Source organism: Myotis brandtii, unplaced genomic scaffold (assembly GCF_000412655.1).
Source record: "Myotis brandtii unplaced genomic scaffold, ASM41265v1 scaffold1750, whole genome shotgun sequence".
In the NCBI taxonomy this organism is placed as follows: Eukaryota; Metazoa; Chordata; class Mammalia; order Chiroptera; family Vespertilionidae; genus Myotis; species Myotis brandtii.
In genome coordinates this window covers 575,580-586,247 of record NW_005356477.1, presented here as the reverse complement: position 1 = coordinate 586,247, position 10,668 = coordinate 575,580, and the positions used below count along the sequence as shown (strand labels likewise).

Here is a 10,668-nt window from a genome sequence, read left to right as displayed (position 1 = left end):
TGTGTTTATTTCTTAGCTAAATGACCAAGGAAGAGTGGCTCCTCTCTCCAATGTCTGGTACAAGCAGCTGAGAGGGAGGAAGTGTCTTCCCCGAGGCTGTCACAGATCCCAACAGCGCTGGGAGGGGACTCCTGGGGATGAACGAAGACACTCGGGTCTCCCGCCCGCCAGGCCAGCTTCCTCCAGGAAGGTGTGGCCCTGGCCAGCGCTGCTCAGGGCCGTGGGTGCGGCCCTCTCATCTCCAGGACTGCAGAGGACCCCCGTCTCCTCCACCTCGGCCTGTAATGGGAGCCCTCCCTCCCTCCGGGGCCCGGGCCCACTTGGAGGTCATGGGGATGGTAGACAGCTGCGTCAAAGGCGTCTCTCAGGCACAGGGAGTTTCTCTAGAACAAGAAGGGAGAATAGTTTCAACGCTGTACCCCTCTCACAGGTCTTCACCACGGATGCCTTCCAGAGTCTCCTCCCCTTCAAACCTCGGGCCCTCCAGCCCTCTCCTTCTTCCAGCCCCTTTCTCTCCAGTCAATAGTTCCCTCTTACATGGTGGCTCCTTCTCTTAGTACGTCTTCCTCCCCTGCTCAGCCCCGGCCTGGCTCCCCTGCTCCTGAGACCACTTCCTCGTTCCTGCTGCTCCTCCCCAGGCACGTCCCTGCTCATTAGGCACTCACCACACAGAGGAAGAGCCCAGCGAAGAGCCCCACAGCCACTGCAGCCGAGCCCAGCGTGATGAGGAAGATTTCCCATGGCTTCAGGGACCCTTCGGGCCTCACGCTGCTCGTTGAGGTAGCAGCACTTAAGCTAAGCACATCGGAAGTTGTGTGCATCCCAGGTGGAGAAGGTGAAGGGGCTCTGCTGTTGCCACTGGAGGTAGCACTGGGTCCAGGGGTGGGGGTTCCACTGTTGCCACTGGGGGTAACACTGGATCCAGGGGTGGGGGTTCCGCTGCTGCCACTGGGGGTAGCCCTGGATCCAGGGGTGGGGGTTCCGCTGCTGCCACTGGGGGTAGCCCTGGATCCAGGGGTGGGGGTTCCGCTGCTGCCACTGGGGGTAGCCCTGGATCCAGGGGTGGGGGTTCCGCTGCTGCCACTGGGGGTAGCCCTGGATCCAGGGGTGGGGGTTCCGCTGCTGCCACTGGGGGTAGCCCTGGATCCAGGGGTGGGGGTTCCGCTGCTGCCACTGGGGGTAGCCCTGGATCCAGGGGTGGGGGTTCCGCTGCTGCCACTGGGGGTAGCCCTGGATCCAGGGGTGGGGGTTCCGCTGCTGCCACTGGGGGTAGCCCTGGATCCAGGGGTGGGGGTTCCACTGTTGCCACTGGGGGTAACACTGGGTCTACTGGTGGGGGTTCCGCTGCTGCCACTGGGGGTAGCAATGGATCCAGGGGTGGGGGTTCCGCTGCTGCCACTGGGGGTAGCACTGGATCCAGGGGTGGGGGTTCCGCTGCTGCCACTGGGGGTAGCCCTGGATCCAGGGGTGGGGGTTCCACTGTTGCCACGGGGGGTAACACTGGGTCTACGGGTGGGGGTTCCGCTGCTGCCACTGGGGGTAGCCCTGGATCCAGGGGTGGGGGTTCCACTGTTGCCACGGGGGGTAACACTGGGTCTACGGGTGGGGGTTCCGCTGCTGCCACTGGGGGTAGCACTGGATCCAGCGGTGGGGGTTCCGCTGTTGCCACTGGGGGTAACACTGGATCCAGCATTGGTAGTTATGCTATTATCACTGGAAGTTATATCTGATGATAATGATAAATGATGACACATTTGAGAGAATATATAATTTCTGCTCAACATTTGGTTTAAATTCGTTACATAGGTAATTCTATTTAATGCTCACACAAGCCCATGAAATATATTCTATTACTATTACCAGCTAAGATGAAGAAATGGAGGCTTAAAGATGTTGAACCTAGCCCAAGTTTATATAGCTGGTCAGTAGAACAGAATTTGAACCCAAGCTGTTGAGCCTGCAACTTTACTAGTAGCTGCCTTGCTCTGTCATCCTCCCCACCCAGCCCCAACACCAGGGTTAGCTGACCTAGTTTCACTGGCAATAAGCTTATTCCAAAATCTTCTATACAAGATCTAATACAGATTAAAATTATCATAAAGAAATTGTAGGACCAGGTGAAAATAGTATATTGATTCATTCAGTCTTAAAGTAGTGTTGCTCCCTCCTTGGAAAATATTTCTCAGAGTGTTATGCAGAAAACACCTACATTAGGGTCACCGGGAGAGCTTATCTATCTATATAAAAGGCTAATATGTTAAGTGTCCAACCGTATGGGTAATGACGTCATGTAGCAACGCCCAGCTTCCACTAGTGACTAGCCTCCTTGCAGTTTCTTCAGCCAAGGAACATGACTTGCTTTATAGCCAGGTGGAAACATTTCACACTTTAACCAAATGTCTGTGAAGCATTTTCCCGTGCCTCATCTCATTTGATTCTCACACAAGTCCTGGAGTAGGTGGATAGGAGACTTGGTGGAATCCTATTTTCTTTTCATTAACTGGAAAATGGAGATTTAGAAAGCTTAGAAACTTGACCCGACTGAAAAGAAGTAAGAAATGGTGGACTTTAAAAATTACTTCAGGTTTTCTCACTGTGCAGAATATAGTCAAACACTGCTGCAGTTAAATATTTACCCTTTGTTCTCCCTGCATGATCTACAATAATAATCTGCTTCATGTTGATATTTACTGCTGTGTTGCTGACAATTACCTGAAAGAGAAGTTAGGGTGCTTCACTGGGCTGGAAAAAGTTTAGCTACATCAGAAAGCAGGTATAATTAACCAAATTTATTCTATATCTATAAAAGGCTAAGCTGACTCACACATGTATGTGCAATACATATAAAGCTCTCACTGGCACCAACTGCACGTGTGTGTTTCCATCTGTCATTGTCAATCGTGAATTTGGTTGACACTTCTATTATAGAGAAAGGGCGAACAGTGATATTAAAATATTTCTTCTAATTAATTTCCTTTCAATGTGCATGAATCCGTGCACCAGGCCACTAGTAAAAAATAAAGATGTCTACACAAACCACTCCAGACTGAATGAATCAGAGTTTGAGGTGGGGCCAGCTATCTGTCTCTCCTAATGGGCGAGTGGTTCTATTGGCATTGGAGTGCCAAGGGCTCCTGACCACCTTGGCAGAGGCTGGAGAAGAACAGGTTATGTGTAGGTTAAATGTGCACGATCTGCCCAGATTAAGAGCCATAAATCAATTCCCACAAGTGTAGGGAGGCTCACCTGGAGTTTAGGTTGTGCCCACTGTTTGCCCTCATGACCCTGAAGGACAGACACGCGGCGTCTCCCTGAGTTTGCATCTATCTCATTGGGGCTTGTTTCACTGCTGCCTGGGACACGGGTGCTCCTCACCTCACTCTGCATGTGTGCATTTTCCCTCAGTTTTATTTCAAGTAACATAGGGTTAGAGTATAGCTCTATTTTGGGAAGATCCCCAAATTCTGCAATGGGATGGAAATTGGGGGTAAGATCAGAATCATGAGTAAAACTAAATAGGAAATGGAGACGACCACATGCAGAGGTGACATCTGAGAGAGAGTGGCTTTGACCTGAGAAGCTTTGGAGAAGAGGTGAGTCAAAATGATAAGAGGCCTAATTTTGATTCCAAATGATGAATTCTCTGGAAGTCCAGCTTTCTGGTTGTGCACTAAGAGCTCTGAGGTCTGAGTGCCAGGGCTATGGGACAGGGTGGGAGTCTGTTTTGACTCTTGACTTCTATTCTCCTTGGTCTGAGGCTGATTAGGATGATGCGAATCAGGTTAGGAACAGGAGAGAAATAAAATTTGTAGAATATAGATGAGTGATATTTTTTAAAGTAGATAATTCTTCCTGTCCTTACTATTTAACTCCCCCTGCCCCAGTCACATCACATAAGTCATTACCGTTTTATAGATGCAGAAACCTAGGCACAGAGAAGTTAAACAGCTCACCCAAAGCACTGAAACCAGTGTTAACACTGTGCTCTGCCGGCCCCCAGGTCATTCGTTGTTAGACTGGAGTGATTGGAGCAAAATGAAGGTGCTCACATGGAGGACCACCGCAGCCACCCTGGGAGTGGTCACCACTCTGCAGTCCCTCAAAGGTTCTCAGACCACCCGCTTTTAAGGAAATCACTCACCATGTCCTAAAAGCAGGAGATGTAATAGTAGCCAATACTTCAAGGGAGTGCTTCCTGTCTGCATCTCGATCTGCCTCTTGGTGTCCAGAAAGCAAGATGCGTGGATCCCAGATGCGGCCAAGCCCTAGAAGGCAAAGAGCAGTATTCTCGAGAAAGGAGAGTTCCGGGTGAAGAGGTAAAGGCTGACGCTTCCAGGAGCTGGGGTCTCCTAAGTATGTGTTCTTGGAAGAGCCGTGAGCTAGGAGGTGGGGTGAGAGACTGGATGCCTGGGTTCCTTAAGCTTTCTCCATGCGATGCTGTTGCCTCTTTATCGTGGAAGAGCTGCAGGGGCCTTTATAGCTTCAGATGGGTGGGGGAGGAGTCGAGAAGTTGACTTGTTCTTCTGTCAGCTTTGAGCAGCTAACAAAACAATACTGAGCCTGGGAAGGCATAGACTAGAGGTCAAGAGGAAGGTGAGAAAGGAGAAAGACATGATCACACTAGACAGGGCATTGGGCTGGGTTGCAGCAGGAAGCAGAATGGGACAAGGTAATCAAGATTGTCAGAGTGGAAGGGACCCACCCTCTGAGGCAGGGATGGGGCCAGAAACCTGTTCTACTTCTTTCTCCCGGTCAGGGAGTCCTGTGGGCCTGCTCTTTTAGCAGGGAAGATGCCCTAATGGACTGAGCTAAGGGGGCAAACAGAAATAGGAGACTCTAAGGAGAGCAGTAATGAGAGATCTGGGCCCTGGGTTATGGGCAGAAGGCAGATGTACGACAGAAGGCTGGTGAGCAGTAGGCCTTCAACAATTAATGAGTGAACAGGGGAAGTGGGGTCCAGGGCTCAATGAAGCCATCTCGGCGGTGTCCCGGGCATGGGGGCTGCGGGCGTGGGGAGAGTGTTGAATGTGCAAGAACAAGCCACCCGTCAGACTGAGGGGGCGTATGACCTCAAGCACGGGACTTCCCATCTTGCCTATTTTCAGAGGAATCCGTAGGAGCTTTTCCACTCTGGGATCCATGGATGTTCCTTCTCCGAAGCGTCGGTGAGGCATCTCCCAGCAGGTGCACCTCAGGCCACATTAGGAGACTCAAGTCTGTTAGTCCTAGTCCGCCGGGAGCTTCGCATTGGGTCTGGACACAGAAGACCGCAGCAGCAGAAAGCACACACGGTCCACTAAGTGAGCATGACTGGTCACACCCAAATGCGTGGGAGGTTTGGGGAGCTCATGGGGAAGACATCCTGTGGCCAGGGCAGGAGGTGTGGGACCAATGGGAGTTCCACACGGAGTGAGTGTGGTCGTTTATTTGAATGAGCATCCCCAACGTGAGACCTGTTAGAAAGGAGTTGGCAAGCGGGAGGCGCTGGAGACACCCGGGACTTTGGAATGAGTGAGTCGGAGTCCGGAAGAGATGGGCGCACTGGGAAAGGCTCAGACGCAGATGTCCTGGCGGCCGTGATGGGCAGTTCCTGAGGCAGAGGGCAAGGGGCCGTCAGTGATGGGTTGGATCCTGGGTTCACAGCAATCCTATTCTGTGGCTAAAAAATACCAGCAGTGTGAGAAAGAAACCTTCTTTCCCTCTAGAATCGCACGGGTCCTGAATTGCAGCCCAGATGGCACCTGTGAGAGGTCATCCTAAAAAGAACTTCACATGCGTACTTACTATAGTCTAAGTGTAGCTCATGTTTTACTCTTCCTCAAAACAATACAAGGACCTCGGCACATTTTAATTCTTATTACCATTTCCCAACTCATACCCTAATGTTATCAAGTATTTTAATTTTATTTTGTTTTATAACTTCATGAGAGGTTATTGTTGTCTGCTTATGCACCATAAGCCAGAATATGGTCACATCATTACAGACAGCTTCAAAGATACGGAAATACACTGTCTAGGTGGGTGGACACACACTCAACTAAAACTTGAGGATTCTGTTGTTGAAGATGGAGAGCGGATATCTGTGGTCAGCTCTACAGCTGTGACACACGTAAGCCCGTGGCTTTGTGCTCTGGGTGTACTAATCCCAGTGCCCGTCCGTGCAGCTGGCTTCCTGCTGGCTGTCACTCCTGGCGTCTGTTTTCATTAGTGATTGAGAGCTATGACTACGAATTTACTTTTCTTGTGATGTTATCTGTAGAAGTTCCGTGAGGCCTGAGGTAAAGATCTGATCTTCCACAAAGAATTTGCATTCGTGGGCCAGGCATATGGAGGCATTACCACTCGAGAATTCTTTTGAATTAAATGATAGGCTTGAGATCTTTTGAATTACCCGTGATTTGGGGCTGCAAACCATGTGAAGTATTGTGGTTACAGCTATTTCTTGACATATGTCCCTTTCTTCTCCCTTCCCTGCACCACGTTTAGAGACAAGCGATCTTACTTGCGTTTCCCGGGGGTGGAGGGGGGGGGGGCAGGCTGCAGTCTGCACTCTCCCTGCGGGGTAGAGATTGCTGTGAGGGTCCTGCCTGCAGTCTGCACCTCCCTGCGGGGTAGAGATTGCTGTGAGGGTCCTGCCTGCAGTCTGCACTCGCCCTGCGGGGTAGAGATTGCTGTGAGGGTCCTGCCGCGGCTGGTGCTGCTGAAGGTTCAGTGCACCTGGTTTGGCCAAAGTTGGCTTCAGTACACCCCTTACACCTTGGCTTCCTATCTTAACTTAGTCTTTGCTTTTAGCGTTCCTTACTTCCCTGCCAACTCGCTGGCTCATTTAAGAAGACTTTAAGTCAGGGGTGGGCAAACTTTTTGACTCGAGGGCCACAATGGGTTCTTAAACTGGACCGGAGGGCCGGAACAAAAGCATGGATGGAGTGTTTGTGTGAACTAATATAAATTCAAAGTAAACATCATTACATAAAAGGGTACGGTCTTTTTTTTTTTAGTTTTATTCATTTCAAACGGGCCAGATCTGGCCCGCCGGCCGTAGTTTGCCCACGGCTGCTTTAAGTCCACCATGTTAAGCTTTTCAGGGTATTTTAAGTCAAGGCTCCTAGCTCATTATGGAGCCGGAAACTTAAGTTCCCATTGGATTGTTTCGAGAAAGAAATGATGGTGTGTTTAAAGGTACCAGCATGGTGTTTGCACATCATAAGCATGTGATAATAAAGGACAAAAGCAAAGGAGACAAACATGACTATAAGATTCCACGTGGGAGGAATCTGGGAGAAACAGAGTAAGGAGAAGAATCTCCCCAAAAGGGAGGAGGACTGCAGGCACCGAGGGGTCGCAGATGCTTTGCTGTCCGCCTGGTGTGTGTGATTGAAGCTACAGCCTCTACCGAGGGCAGCCAGGCTTTCCGGGGGACCATTTCACATGAATGCAAATAGCAAATCATTATGTTGTACACCTACCTAACTAACGTAATGTTAGAGGTCAAGTGTACCTCAATTTCAAAAAAAAGGAATGTGCCCTAGCCAGTTTGGCTCAGTGGATAGAGTGTCGGCTTGAGGACCAAAGGGGCCCCGGGTCGATTCCAGTCAAGGGCATGTACCTTGGTTATAGGCTCCTCCCCCGCCCGGACCCTGGTTGGAGCTCATGCAGGAGGCAACCAATCGATGTGTTTCTCTCATATCGATGTTTCTCTCTGTCTTTCTCTCTCTCTTCCACCCTCCCTATAAATTAATGGAAAAATAACCTCAGGTGAGGATTAACAACAACAACAAAAAAAAAAACACTTAAAAAAAAAAGAAATGCCCTAATCAGTTGCTCAATGGTTAGAGCATTGGCCCACGCATAGATGGGTCCCAGGTTTGATTCCAATCAAGGGCACGTACCTCGGTTGCCGGCATGATCCCCGGCCCTGCTCGGGGCTGTGCAGGAGACAACCAATTGATGTGTCTCTCTCACACCGATGTTTCTCTCTGTCTCTCTCTCTCCCTTCCACTCTCTCTAAAAATCAATGCAAAAATATCCTTGAGTGAAGATAAACACCCACCAAAAACGGGGAAGAATGGACAGTAGACCCGTGAAGATCAGGTTGCCAACAGCGCTTGCAGAATTCCTGCTGTGTACCTTTTACCAATCAAGCCCATGGTCAAGACTCAAGCCTGATATAATTAGAGGTGACTTCCCACTGCTTTTTTCTTTGTTTGTTTTGTTGTTTGCACACAAGGTCTTTGGGTGATTACATCACACCACCATCCCTCCCCCGCCTTCCCTCTGAGACTCCGCACTCTGTTCCAGGCTTCCATGCCTCTGGATCCACTCTGTTCATCAGTTTATTTTGTTCCTTAGATTCCACATATGGGTGTGATCGTGATACTTGTCTTTCTCCGACTGACTTCTTTCACTTAGCACGATAGTCTCCAGGTCCCTCCATGCTGTCTCAAAGGGTAAGAGAGTCTTCTTTTTTACGGCTGCATAGTATTCCATGGTGTAGATGTACCACAGTTTTCTAATCCACTCATCAACTGATGGGCACTTGGGCTGTTTCCAGATCTTAGCTATTGTAAATTGTGCTGCTATGAACATAGGGGAGCATACATTCTTTCTGGTTGGTGTTTCGGGTTTCTTAGGATATATTCATAGAAGTGGGATCACTGGGTTAAATGACTATTTTTAATTTTTAAAAAAATATAAATTTTATTGATTTTTTACAGAGAGGAAGGGAGAGGAATAGAGAGTTAGAAACATTGATGAGAGAGAAACATCAATCAGCTGCCTCCTGCACACCCCCTACTGGGGATGTGTCCAGAACCAAGGTACATGCCCTTGACCATAATTGAACCTGGGATCCTTCAGTCTGCAGGACGATGCTCCATCCACTGAGCCAAACTGGTTAGGGCCATTTTTAATTTTTTGAGGAAACTCCATACTGTTTTCCATAATGGTATGGTAATATATTGCTGGATCCAATTTGCTAATATTTTCTCAGCAGTTGTCATTTGTTGATTTGTTAATAGTAGCCATTCTGACAGGTGTGAGGTGATACCTCATTGTCATTTTAATTTGTATCTCTCTGATAATAAGTTACTTTGAGCATTTTTTCATATGTCTCTTGGCCATCTGTATGTCCACTTTGGGGAAGTGTCTATTTAGGTCTTTGCCCATTTTTTAATTAGATTGTTTGTCTTCCTTTTGTTAAGATGTATGCGTTCCTTATATTTTTTGGATATTAACCCTTTATCAGATGTATCATTGCCAAATATATTCTCCCATACAGGGGGTGCCCTTTTCATTTTGTTGATGGTTTCTTTTTTTGTGCAGAAGCTTTTTATTTTGATGTAGTCCCATTTGTTTATTTTCTACTTTGTTTCCTTTGCCCTAGGAGATGTATCTGTAAACATATTGCTACAAGCAATGTCTGAGATTTTGCTGCCTATGTTTTTTTTCTAGGATGTTTTGTTTCTCAACTTACATTTAGGTCTTTTATCCATTTTGAGTTTATTCTTGTCTATGTTGTAAGTTGGTGGTCTAGTTTCATTTTTTTGCATGTATCTGTCCAATTTTCCCAACACCATTTATTGAAGAGACTGTCTTGACTCCATTGTATGCTCTTGCCTCCTTTGTCAAATATTAATTGAGCATAATGGCTTGGGTTGCTTTCTGGGTTCTCTGTTCTGTTCCATTGATCTATATGCCTGCTCTTGTGCAAGTACCAGGCTGTTTTGATTATGGTGGCTTTGAAGATATCTGGTATTGTGATTCTTCCAACTTTGTTCTTCTTTCTCAAGATTGCTGTAGCTATTTGGGGTCTTTTTAGGTTCCATATAAATTTTTGGAGTATTTGTTCTAAATCTGTGAAATATGCTGTTGGTATTTTAATAGGGATTGCATTGACTCTGTAGATTGCCTTGGGTAGTATGGACATTTTAATGTTGTTAATTCTACCAATCCATGAGCACGGTATATTTTTTCACTTGTTTATATCTTCTCCTATCTCTTTTTTCAATGTCCTGTAGTTTTCCGAGTACAGGTCTGTGGGAAAGCATGGGACTTGGTTGGAAAGTCTGTAAGGATGATTCTCTGAAAGGTCAGAGGCCTCTGGGGGACCTTGCCAAAGGCAGCAGCCCCTGCCTTGACTTTTCCAAACAAGTCTGAGCCCCCAGGTGTTTTACTAGAATCTTTATGTTAGACTTCAAAATGTCCTTGTTTGAAAGACACTACAGATCAGGGGTTTTCTCAAGGATGCTTACCCTGGTGATTGTATCTAAAGGTTAATTTTAGTTCAAACTGTTGTTATAATAAAAGCCTAAGGAGGCAGGTGAACAGGGATGTTTGCTTCTAAAGCAAAACAGCCCCTTAGCCTTCTCTTTCATAGAAATGTGTGTTAGAGTGATTATTCATCCATTGCTCAGGGTCTGCTGGTCAGACCCAGCACAAGTCTTTTACCTTGTTGGTTAAGTTTATTCCTAAGTATCTTAATATTTTTGTTACAATGGTAAATGGGATTGTTTGTTTAGTTTCTCTTTTTGAGAATTCATTATTGGTGTATAAAAAGCCATCAACTTCTGGGTGTTGATTTTGTATCTTGCTACATTGCCAAATTCATTTATTAAATCTAGTAGTTTTTTTTTGGTGGAGTCTTTAGGGTTTTCTATGTACAATATCATG

At 47.4% G+C, this 10,668-nt stretch overlaps 1 protein-coding gene across 1 annotated transcript in view; it reads right to left on the bottom strand.

Annotated features, from left to right (window-relative positions):
* MUC21 (mucin 21, cell surface associated) overlaps window positions 1-10,668 on the bottom strand; it is a 30,419-nt gene continuing 19,751 nt past the window's right edge. The window contains exons 2-4 of the mRNA XM_014537272.1: window positions 4,142-4,265; window positions 666-1,668; window positions 1-383 (exon numbers count right to left, since the gene is read on the bottom strand). Coding sequence (XP_014392758.1) covers window positions 213-383; window positions 666-1,668; window positions 4,142-4,265 — 1,298 coding nt within the window. The 3' untranslated portion in view covers window positions 1-212. The remainder of the gene's footprint in view (window positions 384-665; window positions 1,669-4,141; window positions 4,266-10,668) is intronic.